At 41.6% G+C, this 27,193-nt stretch overlaps 1 protein-coding gene across 6 annotated transcripts in view; it reads left to right on the top strand.

Annotated features, from left to right (window-relative positions):
• Positions 1–27,193, top strand: part of SUGCT (succinyl-CoA:glutarate-CoA transferase) — a 494,323-nt gene that overhangs the window by 188,103 nt on the left and 279,027 nt on the right. For all 6 annotated transcript variants that reach the window (XM_075125606.1, XM_048839164.2, XM_048839165.2 and 3 more), the window contains exons 10-11: positions 7,967–8,038; positions 22,108–22,205. In XM_075125606.1, coding sequence (XP_074981707.1) covers positions 7,967–8,038; positions 22,108–22,205 — 170 coding nt within the window. The remainder of the gene's footprint in view (positions 1–7,966; positions 8,039–22,107; positions 22,206–27,193) is intronic.

Here is a 27,193-nt window from a genome sequence, read left to right as displayed (position 1 = left end):
GCTTTTGAGAGATTATTGTAAACATTGAGGAAAATATTATTTTAAAAATAGCTCAGCTGTGCCCTGTAAAACCAGTAAACTTCTGTTTTAATTCCCATATAAGTAGCAAATGGCTGCTGTGTGTGTGTGTGTGTGTGCGTTTTTTTCTTAAATATTGCTTACTGTATAAGACCCTTTGCTTAATTTTAACCTAACTGAATTTTTATGGCCATGCCATAAACCTCCTGTAAATAGAGGCTTAAATGGAAATGCTGACATAACCTTAATTACATTGGCTCCAGCACGATACTGTGATTAAAGTTTATTTACTTTGCATATGCATGTGTGTCTGTGTGTGTGTGTAAATTCATTGTTGAAAAGCTAATGGAAAACTAATGTGGCAATGGAGAATGTGATCCTGTGCAGAGTGTTTTATTTCTTGGCCATCGAAAACAGTTGGTGCATGTTTACAATATCAAAGAGCTTATTTTTAATTTAGGCATGTTAATAATTTAGAAATCATTGTGAAACTGAACAGGTTTCCCACTTTTAAGCTGTTCACTGTTCTTTCATAAAGTGTTTATACCTGGCAGCGCTCTACTGTGGCTGGTGAATTTAGTAGTATATTCCATTAGAATTGGGAAAAGGGGAAAATCTGCTGCATGAACATGAGCTTCTCTATCTAATTTTATAGTTGGGCTGTTGTATTTTTCTTTTTGGATGAACGAAATATTTTAAAAAAAGCCAACAGATTTCTCCCCAAAGTGGTTGTACAGCTTAAAACCAGATATATAGCCCAAAACATATCTCCATTGCATCAATAAAACTATTATAAAGTAACCTTTATGAAATTCTCCTCAGTGAGCAGTTTTCCTAACTGACATGTTTATAATACTGAGGAAGTGACTGAGATAAATCATTTAGGGCATTGAAAACTAATTTAGTAAACAGTATGTTACAACTCTTTTGTGTGCAAACTTTGAACTCTAAGAAAACTGCCCATAAGACATATTACAGAAGGCAATGGGATTGTCTCACTTTCTACTTCCACATTTTCTTTGAAATTATTTGTCTTGGTAGCACCACATTTAATCTCTGCTGTTGCTAGAAATGGGCCTGAACTAAAACCTCAGATCTTAGGCAGTTCAGATCTGTATCTGAGCTGTCTGACTCACACATGTCGGGTTATTACATGTGCAGTGTCGCCAACTCTTGTGATGTTATTGTGACGCTCATGATATTTACTGTTTTTCTTAAAGCTCCTGGAGCAGAGAATCTCAGCTTTAGTTAAATAAACAAATAACACTCATAGTTGTGGAGACATGCTTCAAAATGTGAACCCGGTAAATCCTAAACACTCAGAACCCAAGAAGTCAAATAAAAAGAACCCCAAATGTATTTGTTTTATAAAATCTCTTAATTTGTAAGCCAGTTCCTGAATATTTTTGTGGACTTGACTCGTGATTTTTGAATGTTTGAGGCTGGCAGTACTGCATGTGCATTTTGGAGATAGAAACAGAAAGGAACATTAAAAGAGGCTTTGGTTGGACAACTTGATTGAGAGCTTGAAATCAGTGGTTCCCCTCTCTTTTTTTCTTCTTGTTCTTAGTAAATGTGCTTTAATTCTGAATACAAGTGATCCATCCGCCTGAGTATAGTAGTTTTGTAGTATCTATAGTCATACCCTCATAGGATAAAACATTGACACTTGTGTACACCAACTGTTATGTCACATGTAATCTTTACTACTGTTAAAACTTTACTGATGTTTACATTACAAAAAAGGGATAGATTGATTTTAAGTTTCTTTCTCTAAATTGTGCATGTCTAAAAATAGAGACAAATGTGACAGTGGTGCAGGGTGGTGGGAAGCTTGGGGCAAAGGGTGAACCAAACCTAGTATTTACAAGGATTTTAATTTTACAAGATGATGTTTGTGCAGAATACACTGTAGGCAGAAATGTAGGACTTGATTTTCACAGGTTCTGAGCACCTGCAGTTCCCATGGACTTCACTTGGAATTGTGGTAGTTACTAACTCTGGATAAACAGGTGTATCAAGCTGGACGCCCAAAGATTGAGGCCCATAAAATTGGTGCACTCTTACAAAAAGGTGGGCCTGAGTGGCTTGCCAGTGGCTACACAGCAACTGGATCTGATTCTCAGCGAGTAAGGCGTCCTTATTCTCAGTGCTGTGCTTAATCCAGGAAACTATCCTGGTAGCTGTGATCTGACACAATAGTTTGTGCTGGGATATGGCAGTGGAGTGGGAACCAAGTGGTGCATTTTAAGAAATCTAAAGAGGAAAAAGGTAAGTTCTTTGTTTATATGCTGAATGCCCTGTTTTAGTCTGCTAAGTGAGGGCATTCAGCATACATTGCTCAAGTCTGTGAAATTTACATTTTTTATTTTGGCTGTTTGCTTTTACTAGAAGAGAGCACAATGTAGGCAAATGGTTTCAAACTGTGTGGTCCATATAATTTATACATACTGCTCAGAACTACCATTAACCAGATTTCTTGGTCTCATTCCCATTTGTTACAGTGTAATTAGGTATCACTTAGCAGCAAGAATGGTGCCCTTTCCATAAAAGAGAAAGAGGGGAGCTCCTTGATGCTGAAGTATAGTTGAAGCTTTCATTCAAAGAAATGTGTAGAGGTGTGGAAAAGATGTGGCAGGTTTACCCCATTTTGAAGGGCTACCGTAGTTCTGGATCAGTTATTGTCTGAAGTGAGACTGAGAAACTTCTGCTCTGTAATAACTTTTGGAAATGAAGTTGGAGGGGGGGAGAGAGGAAAAAGAACACACACTGTAGAGCCTTTCAGCTGGCAGCTGAAAAATGCTCCTGCATAGATCAGCCAACTTCTGAATACATCATCTTCTTGTTAATTGCAGCCTTTACATAGCACTATGACTGGAGAGTACTAGTCCGTAAATGACCTACGCTTCTTTGGCTGAAATACTGCAATGGGAACTTAAAACTGCAGTTGGAGACAGCTTCTGCGATAAATTAAAGGCAAAATGGTAATTTTTCCATGATCCAAATCACTAGAAACCAGATTCTCAAAGGAGCCTCCAAAATTGCAAAATTTGTGAGCACACGCACTTACACCAGTCAAATGCTGCATTCGTGCACACAGCAACTGCCTCTTACTGAGGCTATGTCTGCACGACCACTTATGCCAGTATAATTTATGTCTCTTAGGGTGTGAATAAGCCAGCTCCCCAAGTGACATAAGTTACATTGACCTAAGCGCCGGTGTGGGGAGAGCTATGTCAGCGGGAGAGTTTCTCCTGCTGAAATAGCTGCCACAGCTCGTTGGGGGTGGATTATTTAAGTCAACGGGAGAGCTCTCTCCCATCAGCATAGAGCAGCTACCCTCAAAAGCTTACAGCGGCGCAGCTACAAGCTCTTTAATGGAGCCATAGTTTAAGGCAGGGACTGTCTCTTACTATGTATGTAGACAGTACCTAGCACGATGAAGCCAGGATTTCAATTTGGGCCTGTAATACCCAATACAAACTGTAATACAAATAATAAATAATTAATACTGGCTGGCTCAGATTTATCCTGGGCAAGTAGTGTAGGTCAGAAGGGGAAGACCCTCAGAGGATCTGTTTGGGATTTGGGATACTGTCCACTCCTTCCATCGAGGGGGTCTTTCCCTGTTTGTCTATTTAGTGCGAAGCCTTATGGTCTTGTTTGGACTTACTAACCCTAAACAACCAGATAGCATTGGTTGTAAAATACCTTTCTTCCGCTTTCATCTTGCTAGGAACCTTGCCCCTTCCTCTCTGATGAAGATTTGACCACAGTGGTGCACGTGTTTCTCATCTCTAAACTGGATTATCCTGATTTACCGTACTCAGTGTTGTCTGTGGAAACACTGCTATGAACCCAGCTGGTGCAACAGGATAGGCTGCAGTAACGTATGTCTTCCTCATCCTCCTTTCCTTCATCTGTCTCCTAATCTGCTTTCAGTGTCACTTTAAGGCTTTGTTCCTGATTTTTAGGGCCATCAGTGGACTAAGATGCCCCTACATCTGTGACTGTATCTCCATCAGTCATTTATAGTCAATGGGACTTAAATATGTACTTAAGTATTGTCCTGAATAGGGACAGATTGAAGCATGTAGTTAAGTGCTTTCCGTTGTAAGAACTTTATATTTAGTAATAGTAACTAATAATTTCATAAAAATGTTAAAAAAAATCCCAGTACAATCATGTAGGTATCTCTGTCTTAAAAAGTGAAAGGTACAAACAAGTAACAGTTAATAATGGTCAATCACCCAAGAGTTTTGGTGGTTTGGTTCAGGACAGCATGCAAATATTAAATGTTTATCTAAACTTACCCTAACTGTTTTGGTCTAGAAATTGTCTTGAAATGCCTTAGAAATAGCAATGAAGGCACACCCATTCTCACAATACACCCCTACTTCTCCATCCAAACAAAACTTGTGTGTGTGTGTGTGCAGGAACTACAGAGCTCACAGGAAGGAAAACAATCAGCACCACCAACACCACTACAACAGCTAACTAACCACTTTGACCTCTGTATTTTGGGTGCAGTTAAAGTATTGATTGAAACCTGGGTCAGTTTTTCTTTTAATTCAACCATCTTGTCCCTCTCTAGTAGTAGTTAATATCTTTTGGTTCCTTAAGCCCAACAGATTTGTTTGTAGAAACCAACACCAGATAAGAAACATTTGTAAAGATATTTTCCTTATCTATGACTGTTGCTGTACATCATTTTGTTGAAATGTATGAAGGGGCCAATAAACACAGTAGACTTAGATACCATAGATAGACATGTTCTCTGGTTAAATTCCTCACAAGTAACTGATACATTTTGAAAGGCCACTGGAAGACAGTAGTGGAAGGACTGGTTAGTTCTGACTAGAACTCGTCAGCAAGTCTGCACCCACACCGTCACTACAATGATTCAGTCAGAAATGGTTCAGACTGAACTGGTATTGAATCCTGAACATATAGTCTATGTAGCCGTTTGGAGCATGCTTGTAAACCATTTGAAACATCTTGTGTATGGATACAAAGTGTGTTACATGTTTATATGTGGTTATTTATTTTATTTTATTTTTTGGTATAGTAAATATTTCTAGCATAAACCACCTTTTAGGGTCAGATTCTGAAAGGTGCTGAGTGCTTGCATGAGTACCTGTAATTTAAGTCAATGGGAGTTGTGGATACATGCACATTACTTTTTAGGATTTGGCCTTTAACTTACGTGTGTTGATGAAATGTACTCTGTAACTATTTCACTGAACATACAATCTCCTTCCTGACAGATTGTTTGCATAGAAGCCTCTCAGACAGTGCAGAGAAACCATGCATTTGGATGTCCCATCTTCCATCTCTATTGCTTCCATGAATAAGCTGTGAAATAATTTTCTTGTCTATATTTTAGTAATTTTGTGCTTTTTGTCTTTACCTACTATATGCCCCAGAGTTCAGGACACTTAGAATAGCAGTTTGCATGTAATTCGTGTCATGCTGTCAGGTATCCTACCAGAAGCCTTCACTCTTCCAAAAATAGGGGAGAAAAAAAGACTTTTGCCTTGTGTGCCTTGTATGAAATGCCTTTTATTGCACTAATTTGAAATGATTCGATGTGATGGACAGCAGTTTATCAAAACAAAATCTCATTAAAGTCTATTTGCACTTCACCCTGAATCTCCTTTGTATAATACGATAGTAAAGCTTTCTGTGACCAGGCGGTAACCTGCGGTAACCTGCGGTGTGTGTACATTTATGAGCGATGAATAAAACCATTGTTATCATTCTTAAATGTTGGCATCAATGCTGTGCTAATAACATTTGAAAGTTTCTGCTTTATCAGCAACAATGACTGGCAAATAATCAGCTATTTTGTAATGGGACGCTCAGAAATAGCTGCTGAAGGAAGTTGAGTAAGCTTCATGCAAAAAGACACTGCTGCATTTATGATGATACTATTTTTGTTGAGTAAGGATGACATGACTGTTGTTTTTGCTTTTTAAATATACAATGCAATTAAGAATGATCAGTTTTCCCACACATACCACAAAGCCACTGAAGCATAAATGCTAATGACCAGACCCCTCACATTTTGAGTGACTTCCACCATTTTGGCAGCTTACGGGTATGAATGCATGTTTAACACTGCTGTGTGGCTTGTCATGTGACTGCAATTCTTACAGAGATTGCATGTGCCTCAGAGGTAATTGCTAATTAGTACTAAATTCTTTGTTTTAAGCCATAATGCTGATTTTGAGAATATTTTGGAATATGTATTTCTAGCAGTTGTGTCACCTTTCGTGCAATATGTACCTTTTTAATGAGAAAAGTTCTTTCCATGTGTATGTACATATTCTGTATGTAATAATGGTGGCACCAGTGTAGACCTCAGGACTAGAAATTGCAAAGCACGAAGGTTCGTAGAAGAATTTGTAATTTGCATTAATAGAGAAGTAGTGTGTGATGATATAAATAAAAATGACTGGGTTCTATACACACAAAAGAGCACACAGAAATTAAACATTAACTTGTGTAATGTGTATGTGGCCAATTTTTGAGTATATAGCATCAATGAAGAAATACTGCTATTTGGACCGAGACATGACTGAAATAGACTCATCCTGTCTCCTGAAGAGAATTTTTTTTATAGTGACAGTAGTATTGGACACAATTACTGCTAGAAAAGTCAGAATCTTAATTATTTATACTTTTTTGTATGCAAAAAAGTGGTTAAATATTGCTAGGTTAGTCTTCGATAACTGCTGTAGTGTTTCTTTTAGACTAAAATCGGCATAAATAAATGTTTACATAATAAATGTTAAGGAACCCTTTAGCCTTGCATAATTATTTTCTATGTTCTTCTTCCCAAAGTTTCTCTGTGTTCCTTGTCTCTGTCTCAGTCTGAAAATGCAGTAAAAACAGTTATATATATTCCGCATGCCTGTATATTTTTATTAGTTTTGGGCCAAATCAACAGGGGTTTTGAATGCTTGCGAACAAGTAAGCCTATAGGATTTGGCCCTCATTTTCTAAGTGAGAATCTTACAGTCAAGTGGCTAATTATCCAACTGGAAAATTGCTTTCATACTTTTCGCTTTGAATTGTATAATTCTTTCTGCTAGGAAGTGCATTTTAGAGAGACATTAAGCAAGTGTTGTTCTAAATGTAGCTTACTGTCACTTGTGTGTCAGCAGGTTAGGCTTTGTCTACACACAAAAATTATAACACTTTAATTATACGGTTATAGTTAAAGTGCTACACAGTCTGGAGAGTGGATGCAGTTACAGTGATATAAAAGAGCCTTATGCTACTATAACTGGTTCCTCTGTGTGGAGGGGAATAAGCTATACCAGGATAAGGCACCTGTATAACTCGATCTGCACTAAGGGTTGTACTGATTTAACTAATTTGGTTTAAAAAAATCACCCCTCCAACTAAAATAGTTTATACTGGTATAAAAACTGTGTAAACCAGACCTTAATGTTGCATATGAAAATTGCTCCCTAAGAACATATACTGAAATTTGCCCCTGTGCATTAAACCTGCAGAAGGCCTATGTACCATTTAAGTCCCAAGTTTGTGCTAGTCCTCTGCATAGAGGTCATATCCATTGTGAAAAAGGGTTTTCCACATACTTTCACAAATCATAGATGTAACTCAAACGGTTTATAGCCAAGTTACATATCTTTGTACTAAGGAGAGGAGTAGCAGGTAAAATAAATCTGTTTGCATTGTCAGCCTTTAAAAGAAGACCTGCCAGAACGGGGAAAAAATCAAAGGACCTTCTTTAAATTACTGATTTTTTTTCTCCATGGATCACTTTGAACTGCTTTTATAAAACCATAAATTGAATCTGAACATAATGGTTCACTTGAGAAAGACCTTTGGAAATTCATTACAGGGCCAGAACTTGAAAGATAGTCTCATGCAGTATATTTTAGTCATCATTTGACATCTCTGTTTGTTTTTGTAGGCTTTCAAAACTAAGGATGGCTACCTGGTGGTGGGAGCTGGGAATGATCAGCAATTTGTCACCGTGTGCAAGGTAATGATGTTTAAGATTGACAATGTGTGGTATTTGCACGACGTTAGTCTTTCAGCTCTGTAAAGAAAAGCAAATAGGAATAACTATTTTTTAATGTTGCATGTTCTGAACATGGTTACAGTGGATTAATAGCATGATTTTCAGGGATGCTCAGGACCCAATAGCTCCAGGTGATGTCCGTGGGAGTTGTGGGTGCTGCATGCATTTGAAAACCAAGCCATAAGGTTTGGAGGGGTCTAAATTGATCAGAAATACTCCTAGCCTTGTGAGTAGTGAGCATCATATAAAGGCATGTCTTCATTAGCAGCAGCGCTTTAACGTGACTTGTGTAGTTGCGGCATAGCGCTGGGAGACCACCTCCATGAGGAGAATAGCTACCAGCACTGGGAGCGTGGCTCCCAGTGCTGGTTTTTTCACACCCCTGAGCGAGAAAGTTGCAGTGCTGTAAAGTGCCAGTGTAGACACACCCTGAGTCACACACTTGGGCCCCTGTAAACAACAAAGACCAGACGAGTTGTGTCATTCAATCCATGCTCAATACAGCCATGAACATGCTACAGGTGGGATTTTCAGCTAGAGATGGGGGAATCTTGAGACATTCCACTGATAGTATAGTGCAGATTCCTTTGGAACACAGTTTAGTTTGTGTGAAAGCCAACAAATATTGAAAAAGGGGCATCGTCACCCTTTATAGGACTGTGGGCCCAGTTCAGCAAGGCAGTTCAGCATTTCCGTAACTAACTTTAAGCATGTGACTTCAATGGGATTACTCATGTGTTTAAAGTTATGCATGTTTCAGAGTAACAGCCGTGTTAGTCTGTATTCGCAAAAAGAAAAGGAGTACTTGTGGCACCTTAGGGTATGTCTACACTACGAAATTAGGTCGAATTTATAGAAGTCGGTTTTTTAGAAATCGGTTTTATATATTCGAGTGTGTGTGTCCCCACAGAAAATGCTCTAAGTGCATTAAGTGCATTAACTCGGCGGAGCGCTTCCACAGTACCGAGGCAAGCGTCGACTTCCGGAGCGTTGCACTGTGGGTAGCTATCCCACAGTTCACGCAGTCTCCGCTGCCCATTGGAATTCTGGGTTGAGATCCCAATGCCTGATGGGGCTAAAACATTGTCGCGGGTGGTTCTGGGTACATATCGTCAGGCCCCCGTTCCCTCCCTCCCCCCCCCGTGAAAGCAAGGGCAGACAATCATTTCGCGCCTTTTTTCCTGAGTTACCTGTGCAGACGCCATACCACGGCAAGCATGGAGCCAGCTCAGCTCACTTTGGCAATTAGGAGCACATTAACCACCACACGCATTATCCAGCAGTATATGCAGCACCAGAACATGGCAACGCGATACCGGGCGAGGAGGCGACGTCAGCGCGGTCCTGTGAGTGATCAGGACATGGACACAGATTTCTCTGAAAGCATGGGCCCTGACAATGCATGCATCATGGTGCTAATGGGGCAGGTTCATGCTGTGGAACGCCGATTCTGGGCTCAGGAAACAAGCCCAGACTGGTGGGACCGCATAGTGTTGCAGGTCTGGGACGATTCCCAGTGGCTGCGAAACTTTCGTATGCGTAGGGGCACTTTCATGGAACTTTGTGACTTGCTTTCCCCTGCCCTGAAGCACATGAATACCAAGATGAGAGCAGCCCTCACAGTTGAGAAGCGAGTGGCGATAGCCCTGTGGAAGCTTGCAACGCCAGACAGCTACCGGTCAGTTGGGAATCAATTTGGAGTGGGCAAATCTACTGTGGGGGCTGCTGTGATGCAAGTAGCCCACGCAATCAAAGATCTGCTGATATCAAGGGTAGTGACCCTGGGAAATGTGCAGGTCATAGTGGATGGCTTTGCTGCAATGGGATTCCCTAACTGTGGTGGGGCTATAGACGGAACCCATATCCCTATCTTGGCACCGGAGCACCAAGCCGCCGAGTACATAAACCGCAAGGGGTACTTTTCGATAGTGCTGCAAGCTCTGGTGGATCACAAGGGACGTTTCACCAACATCAACGTGGGATGGCCGGGAAAGGTGCATGATGCTCGCATCTTCAGGAACTCTGGTCTGTTTCAAAAGCTGCAGGAAGGGACTTTATTCCCAGACCAGAAAATAACTGTTGGGGATGTTGAAATGCCTATATGTATCCTTGGGGACCCAGCCTACCCCTTAATGCCATGGCTCATGAAGCCGTACACAGGCAGCCTGGACAGTAGTCAGGAGCTGTTCAACTACAGGCTGAGCAAGTGCAGAATGGTGGTAGAATGTGCATTTGGATGTTTAAAGGCGCGCTGGCGCAGTTTACTGACTCGCTTAGACCTCAGCGAAACCAATATTCCCACTGTTATTACTGCTTGCTGTGTGCTCCACAATATCTGTGAGAGTAAGGGGGAGACGTTTATGGCGGGGTGGGAGGTTGAGGCAAATCGCCTAGCTGCTGGTTACGTGCAGCCAGACTCCAGGGCGGTTAGAAGAGCACAGGAGGGCGCGGTACGCATCAGAGAAGCTTTGAAAACCAGTTTCATGACTGGCCAGGCTACGGTGTGAAAGTTCTGTTTGTTTCTCCTTGATGAACCCCCCCCGCCCCTTGGTTCACTCTACTTCCCTGTAAGCTAACCACCCTCCCCTCCTCCCTTTAATCATTGCTTGCAGAGCCAATAAAGTCATTGCTGCTTCACAGTCATGCATTCGTTATTCATTCATCACACAAATAGGGAGATGACTACCAAGGTATCCCAGGAGGGGTGGTGGAGGAGGGAAGGAAAATGCCACACAGCACTTTAAGCACAGCACTTTAAAAGTTTACAACTTTAAAATTTATTGAATGCCAGCCTTCTTTTTTTTGGGCAATCCTCTGTGGTGGAGTGGCTGGTTGGCCGGAGACCCCCCCACCGCGTTCTTGGGCGTCTGGGTGTGGAGACTATGGAACTTGGGGAGGAGGGCGGTTGGTTACAGAGGGGCAGCAGTGGCAGTCTGTGCTCCAGCTGCCTTTGCTGCAGCTCAACCATACACTGGAGCATACTGGTTTGGTCCTGCAGCAGCCTCAGCATTGAATCCTGCCTCCTCTCATCACGCTGCCGCCACCTTTGAGCTTCAGCCCTGTCTTCAGCCCGCCACTTACTCTCTTCAGCCCTCCACCTCTCCTCCCGGTCATTTTGTGCTTTCCTGCACTCTGACATTATTTGCCTCCACGCATTCGTCTGTGCTCTGTCAGTGTGGGAGGACAGCATGAGCTTGGAGAACATTTCATCGCGAGTGCGTTTTTTTTTCTTTCTAATCTTCACTAGCCTCTGGGAAAGAGAAGATCCTGTGATCATTGAAACACATGCAGCTGGTGGAGAAAAAAAAAGGGACAGCGGTATTTAAAAAGACACATTTTATAAAACAGTCGCTACACTCTTTCAGGGTAAACCTTGCTGTTAACATTACATACATAGCACATGTGCTTTCGTTACAAGGTCGCATTTTGCCTCCTCCCACCGCGTGAATGGATTTTGGTTGAATGCCAGCAAACATACACTGCAATGCTTTGTTCTACAGTGATTCCCGAGTACGTGTTACTGGCCTGGAGTGGTAAAGTGTCCTACCATGAAGGACGAAATAAGGCTGCCCTCCCCAGAAACCTTTTGCAAAGGCTTTAGGACTACATCTAGGAGAACCGCAAATGCCAGGGCAAAGTAATCCTTTCACATGCTTGCTTTTAAACCATGTATAGCATTTTAAAAGGTACACTCACCAGAGGTCCCTTCTCCGCCTGCTGAGTCCAGGAGGCAGCCTTGGGTGGGTTCGGGGGGTACTGGCTCCAGGTCTAGGGTGAGAAACAGTTCCTGGCTGTCGGGAAAACCGGTTTCTCCGCTTGCTTGCTGTGAGCTATCTACAACCTCCTCCTCCTCCTCATCTTCTTCGTCCCCAAAACCTACTTCCGTATTGCCTCCATCTCCATTGAAGGAGTCAAACAACACGGCTGGGGTAGTGGTGGCTGAACCCCCTAAAATGGCATGCAGCTCATCATAGAAGCAGCATGTTTGGGGCTCTGACCCAGAGCGGCTGTTCGCCTCTCTGGTTTTCTGGTAGGCTTGCCTCAGCTCCTTCAGTTTCACGCGGCACTGCTTCGGGTCCCTGTTATGGCCTCTGTCCTTCATGCCCTGGGAGATTTTCACAAAGGTTTTGGCATTTCGAAAACTGGAACGGAGTTCTGATAGCACGGATTCCTCTCCCCAAACAGCGATCAGATCCCGTACCTCCCATTCGGTCCATGCTGGAGCTCTTTTGCGATTCTGGGACTCCATCATGGTCACCTGTGCTGATGAGCTCTGCATGGTCACCTGCAGCTTGCCACGCTGGCCAAACAGGAAATGAGATTCAAAACTTCGCGGTTCTTTTCCTGTCTACCTGGCCAGTGCATCTGAGTTGAGAGTGCTGTCCAGAACGGTCACAATGGAGCACTCTGGGATAGCTCCCGGAGGCCAATACCATCGAATTGTGTCCACAGTACCCCAAATTCGAGCCGGCAACGTCGATTTAAGCGCTAATCCACTTGTCAGGGGTGGAGTAAGGAAATCGATTTTAAGAGCCCTTTAAGTCGAAATAAAGGGCTTCATTGTGTGGACGGGTGCAGGTTTAAATCGATTTAACGCTGCTAAATTCGACCTAAAGTCCTAGTGTAGACCAGGGCTTAGAGACTAACCAATTTATTTGAGCATAAGCTTTCGTGAGCTACAGCTCACTTCATCGGATGCATACTGTGGAAAGTGTAGAAGATCTTTTTATACACACAAAGCATGAAAAAATACCTCCCCGCACCCCACTCTCCTGCTGGTAATAGCTTATCTAAAGTGACCACTCTCCTTACAATGTGTATGATAATCAAAGTGGGCCATTTCCAGCACAAATCCAGGGTTTAAGAAGAACGTCTGAGGCGTGGGGGGGGGGGGGGTAGGAAAAAACAAGGGGAAATAGGTTACCTTGCATAATGACTTAGCCACTCCCAGTCTCAATTGAAGCCTAAGTTAATTGTATCCAGTTAGCAAATGAATTCCAGTTCAGCAGTCTCTCGCTGGAGTCTGGATTTGAAGTTTTTTTTTGTAATATCGCAACTTTCATGTCTGTAATTGTGTGACCAGAGAGATTGAAGTGTTCTCCGACTGGTTTATGAATGTATGAATGTTATAATTCTTGACATCTGATTTGTGTCCGTTTATTCTTTTACGTAGAGACTGTCCAGTTTGACCAATGTACATGGCAGAGGGGCATTGCTGGCACATGATGGCATATATCACATTGGTGGATGTGCAGGTGAACGAGCCTCTGATAGTGTGGCTGATGTTATTAGGCCCTGTGATGGTGCCCCTGAATAGATATGTGGGCACAGTTGGCAAAGGGCTTTGTTGCAAGGATAGGTTCCTCGGTTAGTGGTTCTGTTGTGTGGTATGTGGTTGCTGGTAAGTATTTGCTTCAGGTTGGGGGGCTGTCAGTAGGCAAGGACTGGCCTGTCTCCCAAGATTTGTGAGAGTGTTGGCTCATCCTTCAGGATAGGTTGTAGATCCTTAATAATGCGTTGGAGGGGTTTTAGTTGGGGGCTGAAGGTGACGGCTAGTGGCGTTCTGTTATTTTCTTTGTTAGGCCTGTCCTGTAGTAGGTGACTTCTGGGAACTCTTTTGGCTCTATCAATCTGTTTCTTCACTTCCGCAGGTGGGTATTGTAGTTGTAAGAATGCTTGATAGAGATCTTGTAGGTGTTTGTCTCTGTCTGAGGGGTTGGAGCAAATGCGGTTGTATCGCAGAGCTTGGCTGTAGACAATGGATCATGTGGTGTGGTCAGGGTGAAAGCTGGAGGAATAGGAATAGCGGTCAGTAGGTTTCCGGTATAGGGTGGTGTTTATGTTAACCTCGCTTATTAACACTGTAGTGTCCAGGAAGTGGATCTCTTGTGTGGACTGGACCAGGCTGAGGTTGATGGTGGGATGGAAATTGTTGAAATCATGGTGGAATTCCTCAAGGGCTTCTTTTCCATGGATCCAGATGATGAAGATGTCATCAATATAGCGCAAGTAGAGTAGGGGCGTTAGGGGACGAGAGCTGAGGAAGCGTTGTTCTAAGTCAGCCATAAAAATGTTGGCATACTGTGGGGCCATGCGGGTACCCATAGCAGTGCCGCTGATTTGAAGGTACACATTGCCCCCAAATGTAAAATAGTTATGGGTAAGGACAAAGTCACAAAGTTCAGCCACCAGGTTAGCCGTGACATTATTGGGGATAGTGTTCTTGACGGCTTGTAGTCCATCTTTGTGTGGAATGTTGGTGCAGAGGGCTTCTACATCCATAGTGGCCAGGATGGTGTTATCAGAAAGATCACCGATGGATTGTAGTTTCCTCAGGAAGTCCGTGGTGTCTTGAAGGTAGCTGGGAGTGCTGGTAGCATAGGGCCTGAGGAGGGAGTCTACATAGCCAGACAATCCTGCTGTCAGGGTGCCAATGCCTGAGATGATAGGGCGCCCAGGATTTCCAGGTTTATGGATCTTGGATAGTAGATAGAATGTCCCAGGTCGGGGTTCCAGGGGTGTGTCTGTGCGGATTTGATCTTGTGCTTTTTCAGGGAGTTTCTTGAGCAAATGCTGTAGTTTCTTTTGGTAACTCTCAGTGGGATCAGAGGGTAATGGCTTGTAGAAAGTGGTGTTGGAGAGCTGCCGAGCAGCCTCTTGTTCATATTCCGACCTATTCATGATGACAACAGCACCTCCTTTGTCAGCCTTTTTGATTATGACTTCAGAGTTGTTTCTGAGGCTGTGGATGGCATTGTGTTCTGCACGGCTGAGGTTATGGGGCAAGTGATGCTGCTTTTCCACAATTTCAGCCCGTGCACGTTGGCAGAAGCACTCTATGTAGAAGTCCAGTCTGCTGTTTCGACCTTCAGGAGGAGTCCACCTAGAATCTTTCTTTTTGTGGTGTTGGTAGGAAGGTCTCTGTGGATGAGTATGTTGTTCAGAGGTATGTTGGAAATATTCCTTGAGTCGGAGACGTGGAAAATAGGATTCTAGGTCACCACAGAACTGTATCATGTTCATGGGGGTGGAGGGACAGAAGGAGAGGCCCCAAGATAGGACAGCTGCTTCTGCTGGGCTAAGAGTATAGTTGGATAGGATGACAATATTGCTGGGTGGGTTGAGGGACCCATTGCTGTAGCCCCTTGTGGCATGTAGTAGTTTAGAAAGTTTAGTGTCCTTTTTCTTTTGTAGAGAAGCAAAGTGTTTGTTTTAAATGGCTTGTTTAGTTTTAGTAAAGTCCAGCCACGATGAAGTTTGTGTGGAAGGTTGTTTTTTTATGAGAGTATCCATTTTTGAGAGCTCATTCTTTATCTTTCCCTGTTTGCTGTAGAGGATGTTATTCAGGTGGTTCCGCAGTTTCTCTGAGAGCGTGAGGCACAAGCTGTCAGCATAGTCTGTGTGGTATGTAGATTGTAATGGATTTTTTACCTTCAGTCCTTTTGGTACAATGTCCATCTGTTTGCATTTGGAAAGGAAGATGATATCTGTCTGTATCTGTACAAGTTTTTTCATGCATTTGATAGATTTCCACTCCATACGGCTAAATGCAGTGCCTAAGTGCCTCTTAGGTTTCAGAATAACAGCCGTGTTAGTCTGTATTTGCAAAAAGAAAAGGAGTACTTGTGGCACCTTAGAGACTAACCAATTTATTTGAGCATAAGCTTTTGTGAGCTACAGCTCACTTCATCGGATGCAGTATGCATGTGCTCATATACCTCACTGAATCTGGGCCTAAGAAAAATACATCCATTTTCTACCTCCTGTTTCTATTGAAAGTTCCCAGGAGAATCTTAGATTAACTTTTGAGATCTCAAACCTTTTATTACCTGTCTTTAAACACAGTTCCTCCCACCCCCAATGAATAAATTTGAAAAAAAAGAAAAGAAAGCAAAGTTATTCTATCTAGAGAGTAGTTTGTGCCATGGCACAGTGTTAAAGACAGAAGAACATGACTAAAATCTAGCTGGCACAAATGGTGGATTATATGTGATATAGAGACTGTTTGGTTTTTCATTATCATTTTTCTCTTTTCTCCCCTCTGCTCCTTTAGAATAATAGAATTGTAGGGCTAGATGGGACCTCCAGAAGTCATCTAGTCCATTCCCCATATTGAGGCAGGACGAAGTATGCCTAGACCATTGATGACAGTTGTTTGTCTATCCTATTCTTAAAATCCTCCAGTAGCGGGGATTCCACATTTTATTCGTTTGTTTGTGAGAAAATCACATGGGACTATATCGAAAGCCTTACTAAAATCAATGTATATCACATCTGCTGTTCTACTGGGACAGTAACCCTGTCAAAGAAAGAAATTAGCTTGGTTTGGCATGATTTGTTCTTGACAAATCCAAGTTGGCTATTACTTATCACCCTGTTATCCTCTAAGTCAGTGGTGGGCAACCTGCAGCCTGCGGGCCGCAAGCAGCCCATCAGGGCAAGCTGATTGCAGGCCACAAGACATTTTGCAGATGTTGATCCCCCGGGAATGGTGAACCGCAGCCACTGGGAGCTGCGGGGGGGCCGTGCGTGCGTGCGGTCAATGTCCGCAAATGTCTTGCGGCCTGCAATCAGCTTACCCTGATGGGCTGCAGGTTGCCCACAACTGCTCTAAATGCTTACAGATTGATTGTTTGATAATACGTTCCATTATCTTTCCAGGTATTGCATTTAGGCTGAGTGGATTATAATTCATAGATAGATTCCCCGGGTTCCCTTTGTTTCCTTTTAAAAGATAGGTATTATGTTTGCCCTTCTTCAGTCTTCTGGAATCTCACCCATCCTCCATGAGTTCCTGGAAATAATCACTAATGGTTCTGAGATTGTTTTGCCCTCAAGTGCCCTAGGGTGAATTTCATTCAGGCCCAGCTGACTTGAATACATCTAATTTATCTAAGTATCCTTTAGCAAGGTTTTCCCTATTTTGGCTAGTGTTCCTTCCCCCTTATTCACAGTCTCCTTTTTGTTTGTCACTTTGCTCACTCTCTTTGCTCCTCTTTTAGTCTGTTTTTGTCATTGCTTGTTCATTGCCCTTTTTGAGTCTTTTATAAGCAGAATGCAAAACTAGTAACATCTGGGTTGGAGTCAAACTTCTGAACCTATGATGTTTAAATGGGTTAGAAATTAGGCTCACAAAGTTGCCACATTCCTACTATAAAGGAGCACACAAACATAAAGTTTATTACCAATTTAGTCAATTTTAAATTAGTGCTTTGTGAACATCTACATGTTCAATTTGAATTGATTGATTCAATGTGAATCCAAAAGCTTGGATGTTTATCCTAAGACTTATGAAGACCTTTTTGGGCTGGCAATCTCATTAGATCGGGCTTCATCACAAGACTTCCATTATTTTCCTGCTTTGACTATATTGGACTAATAATTTGCACTTCTATAGTGCCTCATATCTAAGTATCTCGAAGTGCAAAGCAGTCACAATTATCTGAAATTCACTTAGCCAAAACCCCTTATACTTAAAAACTGGGTCTTATTTCCCTTGAATTCCAGGTAACTGTAGCTGAACCTGGCCCAGGTTCCTGCTTCCTCTTGCTTGGGTTTGTTCTCCTGGTCGCAGACAGCTGGCCAACTTCCCCAGGGTTGGCCAGCTCAACAGGTTTTCAGCACACAAGTTTCTATGATTTTGTAATCTCTTCATCACTGTAAAATGTATAAGCCCCATGGGGAAGATGGATGACTGAATAAGCCAGCTCTTCAGAGTTTAGGGTGACCAACAGAGCTGAGTGAATAATTGATTTTTCAGTTTGGTAGCTGAACTGAAAAATCTCCACCACCACACCCCGCCCCCCCCGCCCTCAAATTTTTTTGATTTGGGTCAACCTGAAATGGTTCATTTTCAGTAGTCATTTTTTGCGTTTGGCTATGCTTAACCAGCATTTTACTTTTTAAAAAATAAATGAGTCAATATGCGTCATTTCAAAGGTGTTGAAATGAAATGTTTTGCCATTAAAAAAATCATTTTTTCATCTGAAACTGTTTACCAATTTCAACCAGAATTCACTAATAACTTTGGTTGATCTTAAACTTTATTTTTCGATGAATAATTTGTCTGAAAAATGTTGTCCAGCTCTAGTGACCAACAGCAGTACCACTTCTCTCAGTCTAATTGTCCAAGAAAAGGGAGCTGCATTTGAGGGGGCCTCTCTGCATCTCCAGAGAGTGGGGGAACTTTGTCTTTATGAAATGTCAGCCTTTAAAGAATTATACATTGAAGTGCTGTGTTGCTGGCCATCCTTGAGTAAGTTGTCATGGCTTTCTCTAATAGGGGAGCTGGTTCAGGAGGCATTGAAATCTGTGTTCAGAGTCAGGAGGCGCTGGAGAACCTGAACATAGGCTTCTAGCCTGCAGACTTCAAACCTAAGCAGGTCCCATAATTAGTCAAGATCCCAGTTACTCAAAGGTTTTGGACCTTTGAATAATCACGGTTATACTATATTACTTAAATTTAACAACTTAAATCTAATAATAAAATAGGTAAGGGCAATAGAGGGATCAATCCACCCACTTCTAGTTGATACGTGACAGGTGTTTAATGGTGCACAGCAAAGCTACACAACAGTTTAAGGCAGGAATATTAAAATTAAAAAAGAGGACTTCAACCAGCTTAAACAGTAAGGGGAATTTAGATAAACATCATGTAAATTACCTTGTTGCAACTGAGCCATAAAACCAGGCTTACTTCTATGAAAAGTGCCATGAGAACTTCAATTGTAACATATGCTCCAGTTCTTGGTTTTATATCCCACCCTAAAAATATAAATACTATTAGAATAGATTTATGCAAGACATATCAAAATATCCACAGTACTGTACTGCCACAGATGTTCAAAAATTAAAGTTTTCTGTACAGAAGGGGAAAGAAATGTTGGTTCAAGTTTTGAGCAACAGTTCTCATTGCTTTTTCATCTAAATCAGTTTTCATATCCTTATTTAGAAAGACTAACATTGCTACTCTTAAAGAATAATTATAGAGACAGACTGAAGCGGTTAAGATGCCCAGAAGCTCAGTAGGAATGCCTAGTTTTGAACCAGATGTAATGTTGTTAAAACTCTTAAAGGTTTGTCCCACTTTAAGATGAAGGTTACTTGTGGAACTAAAAACCGTAGGGAAAGGGAAGAGGTGATAAATTAAGAGTACTTTAATTGCCAGAAGGCTCAAAATACTTAAGCTGCAAGAAGGACCTTCAGTAAATACAGAGAACATTAATTCAAATATTTGAACGGGTATCAAAGAGCCTTATTATGAAGGGTCAGTGCTAAAAATATGGAACATACGGAAGCTGTTGCCTGTGAAGACATTCACTACAGAGATGTAGCAGCCAGCCCAGAGTGGTAAATGATTACAGACTTTCTCCCTGAACCATATGCTTTTGGACAAGTAATCTTAAAGAAGAAGAAGGAGGAGAAAACCCACAAATTATTTGTTGAGCTAGATCTTTTGATATTTGATTAATTGCTGAAGACTTTCTGTGAAACTTCTCTATTTTTTACACACAAGCACAGAAGCAACATGTTTCATATTGATCAACAATTTTTAAAAAATGTGTTCTTACGTGGGGCTACTTGGATCTAAATGTGAATTCTAAAACAAAAACACATTTCAAGAATGGGCCAATGTATATAACAAAAGAAAAATTCACACATTTTGGAAAAGAATAGCCCAAATGTATAATCTCCAAACGTTCATTCTTAAGCATTTTGAAGGGCAGTTCTAGTGCAAGTGTGCTTGAGAAGTTAGGGAGTGAGGGAAACAGTCTAACTTTAAAATGATCATAGTGAAATAAACAAAATAACAATGGCAGGATGACACACAAAGGCCTTGTCTACACTACTGGGGTAAGTCGGCTTAAGTTACGCTCCTCCAGCTATGGCCATGTCTATGCTTACTGGGGATCAATGCTGCTGCGATCGATGCAGCAGGAGTCAGTTTAGTGGGTCTAGGGAAGACTTGCTTAATCGACCACAGAGCGCTTTCTGGTTGACTCCGGTACTCCACTGGTACGAGAAGAGTATGGTAAGTCGAAGGGAGAGCATCTCCTGTTGATGCAGCGTGGTGTATACATTACAGTAAATTGACCTAAGCTATGTTATTCATGAAGCTGGAGTAGCATAATTTAGGTCTACTTACCGTGGTAGTGTAGACAAGGCCTACTTGAATAAGGTAGCTGGAGTCAATGTAGTTTAGGTCGAATTACTGTGGTGTCTACACTGTGCTGTGTCAACGGGAGACGCTCTCCCGTCAACTTACCTTACTCCTCTTGAGTTGACCAGAAAGCGCTCTGTGGTTAATAGACCCGCTAATTCAACGCAGCAGCGTCGATCCCCAGTAGGTGTAGACATGTCCAAAGACAGGATGAATTGCAGATACAAGGATAACTGCTAGAACTTGTGTTTATCACTCACATGAACAGTCATTCACTCAGAGTTGGACTGTGACCACACCTGATTCACAGCACACAACTAAACAGTCACCAAATGATAATGATGTTTGGTTACTGTCAATCTAGATTATTAGAGATTAAAGGTTAGAGGTCAGATCTAGAGATAGCATCACCACCCAAGAGTCAGTTTTGTTATGGTGGTAGATATGAGGCATCTTTGAAAATATTTATCTTGTTTAGATGGTGATACCTTGCAATGGCCAAGTGGAACTAGGATCAGCAAACTAGAATTCATTCTCTCTCTCTCTGTAAGCAAGACAGAGAAAACTCATATTATCCTTTTCTTTTTAGGAATTCTCCCTTTCCCTTTATTATGATATAGGAGTTGTTTTGATTTTGTCTTGTGGAACACAAATCAACCCATTAACTAACATCGATCTATTCATCGTCTATCCAAACGAATGCTGAGGTTAATACAGATGTTGTAGGTCTTGATAACCCATATGGTCTTCTTCTGTCCTGTTAATGTTCCTATAAAACTGCCAGGATTTTGTTGTCACATTTTTAAAAGTCCTTTTTCGGTCTAATTCCACTTTGTCGGTGCATTATCGTTAAGTTTCCAAGATGTTAGTTAGGTGTTACTTTTACAAGATGTATTTTTCCTTTTTATGAGGTGACACCACCTTTTTTCTTCATTAGTACTTCACTAAATAATCATGAAGAAAAATGACACCTCAGAGGAAAATATGTTTGCTTTTTACTGTTGTTTTAATACAAAACACTGAAATAGAAAAAAGTCCACTTAGACATAGCATTTCCCCTGTCTACCAGAATTATCAAATACAATCAGCATATCTTTCTCTGTGATCCTGTGACACACAACTCAGTGTAGCATGGTCCCACAGAACTGACTCTTTTTACAGTGCTATGTGCATATGTCTTCTCTGTTTCCACTGCAGGGATCGGCAATCTTTGGCACACGGCCCATCAGGGAAATCCACTGGTGGGCCGGGACGGTTTGTTTACCTGCAGCATCCGCAGGTTCAGCCGATCGCAGGTCCCACTGGCCGCGGTTCGCTGCTCCAGGCCAAGGGGGCTGCGGGAAGCGGCGTGGGCCAAGCGATGTGCTGGCCGCCGTTTCCTGCTGCCCCCATTGGGCTGGAACGGCAAACCACGGCCAGTGGGATCTGTGATCGGCCGAATCTGTGGAAGCTGCAGGTAAACCAACCGTCCCGGCCCGTCAGCGGATTTCCCTGACGGTCCGCGTGCCAAAGGTTGCCAATCCCTGCTCTACTGGTTTCCCCACCCTGACCACAGTTACTTGCAATTTTTGTAATGTACTAGAATGTATCGTGTCAATGCCTACAGACACTGTTAATAGAAAGAGTGATGGACTGGGATTTGGGATTCCAGTTCTCTTCTCATGTCTTTCCCAACTTGCTGATGACATTGGGGTAGGTAATGTATCCTCTCTCTTTCCTCATTGCTGTTTTATTTTTAAAAAGTTTACTAACAGAGAGGGTGTTTAGCAAGTTACCTTATGTCCCTATGAATTTGCTTGGCTGCACAAGTGGTCTTTACATTTACCTGCTAAACGTGTTTCTTATTCACTGTATTTTTGTTTTCATTTAGATCCTGAATTTGCTTGAAATTAGTAAAGATTCCAGATATAAAACTAACAAACTCCGAGTGCAGAACAGGAAAGAGCTTATTGAAATATTATCAGCCCGGTAAGTTTATTAAACTGGAAAAAATTACTGTAGTGCATTAATCAACATGGTAATGTACAAAAACATTGTCTCATCATTTGCCAGTTTGTTACTACTTTTAATCTTTTGGAGTATTTTCTTTTTGTAATTTATTTAGACACTTACTGCTCTTAAAAATGTTGTGTTTCATGTATCGGACTAGTCGGTGAGCAAGCAGCTAAGTAATAGCTTTACATTAAAATCACAGCATATCTTCAGTAACCTGGATCTCATTTAAGAAGGCATTGCTTTCCACTTGCACTTCTGGTTGGTTGTGGACAAGGGTCACTCTTGGACAGAAGGCTCTTGGTGTTGAATTTGCTGCCTTCAGGCCCGTAGTTTGAAGTTTGTTCTGAGGGCTCTCGGTTCCAAGGGATCATCTACTTTGGAGATCTTAATCTACTGTTTCTGCATTAAGTTAACCTCTGCCTCTCTTGACATCTCTTTGGCTTATACCTTGTGCTTTTGAACACCACACTCATTGACCTCATTGGTCTATGTGGGACCCACAACTAAGGGTCACCCTCCTAAGAAAAATTCTCTTAGAGTTCCTGAAAGACCTGCAGCCTTTTATTTCAGATTTTTCTAAAAGACCTGAAGGTCATTCTGGATGTTTAAGATCTCATGTCTGTGGAGTCCTCCTCTACTTAGATGAAAAGGATGGTGATTATGAAAAATAGGAGGAGGAAGACTTCCAGGACCAGCTATTTGCTTTGTGTCCTGTTCTGGATAAGAATGTGGGCTACCTATCTGTTTAAGCCAACACACAGATAACCTCAACAACTCTCAGGACTTTTTGGAGTGAATAGCAGAGACATTAAGTTTTCAGCTTTCAATGATCCAAGAAAAGGCACCACCAATGTTTTGATATTTTAAGGCTGGGGCATGTATCAATCCCTATAATTCTCTATTATCCACAGAGCAGATTACTTGTGCACTAAAGAACCTCCTTTCCACTTCACCTGGTTACTGTGTGTTTTGGTACCAACTAGCTTTTTTTTCAGTTGTAATGAAATGGAATTACCTTGCACTCATGGGATCCTAAAGAATATTTAATTTTGCGTTCTGTGGAAGCTTTCTGACCCTTCCTTCCCCATCCTTTTTCAGGTATCCCACGCCTGCCAAAATACTGAGAGACAAAGTAACTTTCCTTCTTCTACTGTTCCTCTGCAATATCATAGGAAGGTGTGCTATTCCCATTATTCCTTTATTCCAGCTCCACCCCCAAAAAACAAATGAGGGTTGCATCCCCCACTAGCTTTAAGAAAATTAAGCATGTGTCGCCAAAGGTTCAGATTCTGCATTCCCCGCTGTAAAGCCATAAGGCTGGTTTGGAGCTCTCAGTTTAAACAGTATCTTTTTTTATATATCTATCAAGTTGATATGGCACAAATTCCATAGGTTCTGTATGGTGAGGATCACAGCCAATACAGAGTTCTCCCCTTTGGACTCAAAGCAGCTCCAAGCATTTTTGCTAATTGCCTAGCTGTACTTTTAGCTCACTTAAGAGGTCTGTATATTCACACTTATCCCTACTTCGGTGATTGGTTCAAGTCCTTTTGTGATTCTTAACTGTCCAGACTCAAGTTGAGATACCTATGCAGTAGGGTATGAATGACACATCAATCTCAGCAATCTCTGGTGATCACACCCTGAAACAGTCAAGAATTTCTGATATGGTAGACAATTACCCAAGTATGCCTCCAATTCTCTTTTATCTTTTGTCTGTCATTGTAATGGTTATAATGGATGGGGCTCACTTAGATCATCCCCCAATACAGGCATGATGTAAATCTGAAGGGATTAAGTATAATTATAATAAATAATATATTAATTAATAAATATAGTATTAATATAAAAATAGGTGAGAGCAATTCAGCTATCTTGTAACGCTTTCTTTGCTTAAATGAGGAACAGGCTGATGCATATCTTCCTGGACAATACTTAAGCCATGCGTCTGTAGCTATATGAACTGGCAGGGAGGAGCTCATTCTCAGCCACGCTGATGGGGGGTTTTCAGGTTCTGCAAACAGTGAGTGCATCATCCTGCCCAACTCTGCCATTTTCCAGGAGGATGAACAACATCTTGACATGTTATCTGAGCCAGAAATTCACTGCTCAGTATAAATAGTTTCTCAAGGGAACTATGGTAATTTTGTCTTTCACAGGTGGGGAAAATGTCTTAGACTTCTTTGCCACAAAAGAGAAGATGGAGGTTCTTTGATTGTGTTTGAGACGTGGCTCAGATTCTGGCAGTCCTTCTGTTGGACTAGAGTACTTCCCTCCAGTACTGGTCATCAGGAAGTTCATACAGCACAGAGTTCATGCAATGTTAGTAGTTTCCCCTTGGTTCACTGATTCTCGATCTCAGAATTCCTAGGTCTGCCACATCTCCTGTCACAAGGCGAAAGTCATGATACTCTGATATTAGGGTGATGTGGGCTCTATAGGCTCTTGATACAGATTCAGTATTTCTGCTCTGAGTGGACTGGCTCATGGCTTGTTGTCAAGTTCCCATTTGGGCTCTTCCCAGGAAGTTTAACACATCTCACTTGGAGCCTTTAGAGCAAGAGACTTATGACTCCAAGTGGAAGAAATTTTTCCTTGTGTTCTAATGAGCACTGTCATCTTTTCACTTCCACAGCCTCTCTAAGTTTGAACTATTTGTTACCACTAAAGCATCCTGAATTATTCTGGAGTACTGTCAAAGTCCATCTGGCAGCCATATCATCTGAAAACACAAGGATTTTTTTAAGTTCGTCTGGCAGCCATATCAGCTCCAGTGCAAAGATTTTCAGTTCGTGCACATTCTTTCATGAGACAGTAGTAAAGAATCACAGAAAGAGCCATGAGCACTGAACAAGATATGTAATTAGAATAAGGAAGACAATATTATCCCTAAAAATAATTTGCCCACCTGTCTGTCGGTCTTTCTTCTTCACTTCAGGACTTCTACCTAAAACTTTCTTTAGCCCTCTTCTGCCTGGCTTCCTGGTAAAGATTTAAAGAAACAGCAAAGATGTCACCACACTGTCTATCATTAATATGTTTTTGAAATGGACTAGTTCATTTTTTCTCACTTATTTGTGAGCCACTGCTTTCTTGGGACTTAATTTTAGTGCATCCAAAGCTGCTGGAATCACAGTTTCACAAGGATATGTAAGGTAGTAACCTAAAGTTCAGTTCATACCTTTAATCTCAGCATCAGTAACTTGTTTTGGTCGCTAGATCTGGTGCTCTGTTTGGGAGTACTGTTCTGCCATCTTTGTTTAGTTGCTAATCCTCATACCAGCTTCTTAAATGGGTTGTTGCTGGCAGCTGCTCTTGAATGTAGATGCTATAGGCACAATACTTGAAGAAGAAAGAAGGCTAGCATTCAAGGTATGCTTATTCTTTGAGTAGATTCCTAGCATAAATTCATACTACCCACCTGTCTTCCTGACATCTCCTCTTTTTCCGTTGAATTCAGATTAAGTGGAAAGGAGCTGAGGTGGAGATGGGACTGTATGGCTTCTTATATAACTTCATAATGAATGTTTGGTTCCATGAGTGGTCATGTGTGCAGCCCCATTATTGCCTTCTAGAATCTACAGTGTTTGACTTGGCACTGAGGGCACATGCGGCTTCCTAAGAAGGGTAGATCTGTGTTGACAATCTACTGGACGGAAAACAGCTGCTGGTGATTAACTTTCTTTTTTGTTAATAGGTGTTTCATTCCTTCAGAGGTCTTTGTTGAATGCCAAAAGGTCCTTATGTTTTGCAATTTAATTTCTCAAGTTGTTTCATCTGCTTTGTTTGGTTTTTTTTTTTTTTTGGTTACCTCTTTTTGTGACACATTTGGTAAATATAGAGTAACTCCAATGCAGGTATTTTCCCATCACCCTTAGTGGTAAAGATGGTCGCAAAGAAAGCAACGATATTGTGTGCTATCCCCGTATCCTCTTTTATTTCCCACATTACATCTAGGTGAAGCAGTAGACCCATTGGTTCTCCTGCAAGTTTCCGACTTGTGATCTGCTTACAGAAAGTCTTTTCTTAATCATTTTTATATCCTTATTTATTAGTTCATCAGATGATCTCATTGCTGTCTCAGTTACGGTTTTACATCTTGCTCGCCAAAGTTTATGTTCTTTTCTATTAGGCATCACTTAGGCTCTGTCTACATTACGAGCTAGGGATGTTGGGCAGGTTTGTGGTTGGCACCGCTAAGCTATGCCACTGTTGCCTGTGCTACAATGGCTATGCTACTATTTATACTCACGCTAGCTCTCACTGAGCTCCCGTGAGTATGTGTACACAGGCTGGGGAACCGCACCCCTAAGTCATAGCGTAGGTGTAGTCTTAGGCTGAATTTCCACGTAATTTATGTGCAAGTACAGCTTTGAGTGTAGATGCCTCCCATAGTACTTTGTTATGTGATGTTGTTGTGAAGTCATCTGGCATTCAGGGTTGAAACACTGATTGTAACAAATGTCGTAGGCATGTGTTTCTATACACACTCCATGGCAACTTTGCATTTATTTGTTATTGGATAGTTATTTGTAGAGTGGCCAAGTTTGATATGTTAAGCTTTTGAAATGTAGGTACTCGGAGAGTTAAGTAAACAGGTCTTGTTCATGAGTCCTGGAAAATTTCAACCCAGAGAGGCCTTCCATTTGTGTTAAAAAAACAAACAAACCAAAGAGAATCTTTGTGAAAAGAAAATCAGTTCATCATGATATGGGCTCCCATAGCAATCACTAAACAAATTCACATCATCTGGAGACTTAAAATATTACAGACTTAGAATCAGAACATTTAGGTCTGGAATGTACACTAGTAGCACATGCTTTGTAACACTACAGTTTTAAGCTTCTAGTCACCTCAGTCTTAATCCTGGACACCGCAGCTGTGGAATGTTGCATATGAAAGTGCAAGAGGAAAAGAAATGAGCAGGAAGGAAGTACAGAGGCACATAATCCTCCATTAAT

The sequence above is a fragment of the Caretta caretta genome, chromosome 2 (assembly GCF_965140235.1).
Source record: "Caretta caretta isolate rCarCar2 chromosome 2, rCarCar1.hap1, whole genome shotgun sequence".
Lineage (NCBI taxonomy): Eukaryota > Metazoa > Chordata > Testudines > Cheloniidae > Caretta > Caretta caretta.
The sequence above is the reverse complement of the archived record's forward strand: the minus strand, read 5'-3'. Positions and strand labels throughout refer to the sequence as shown.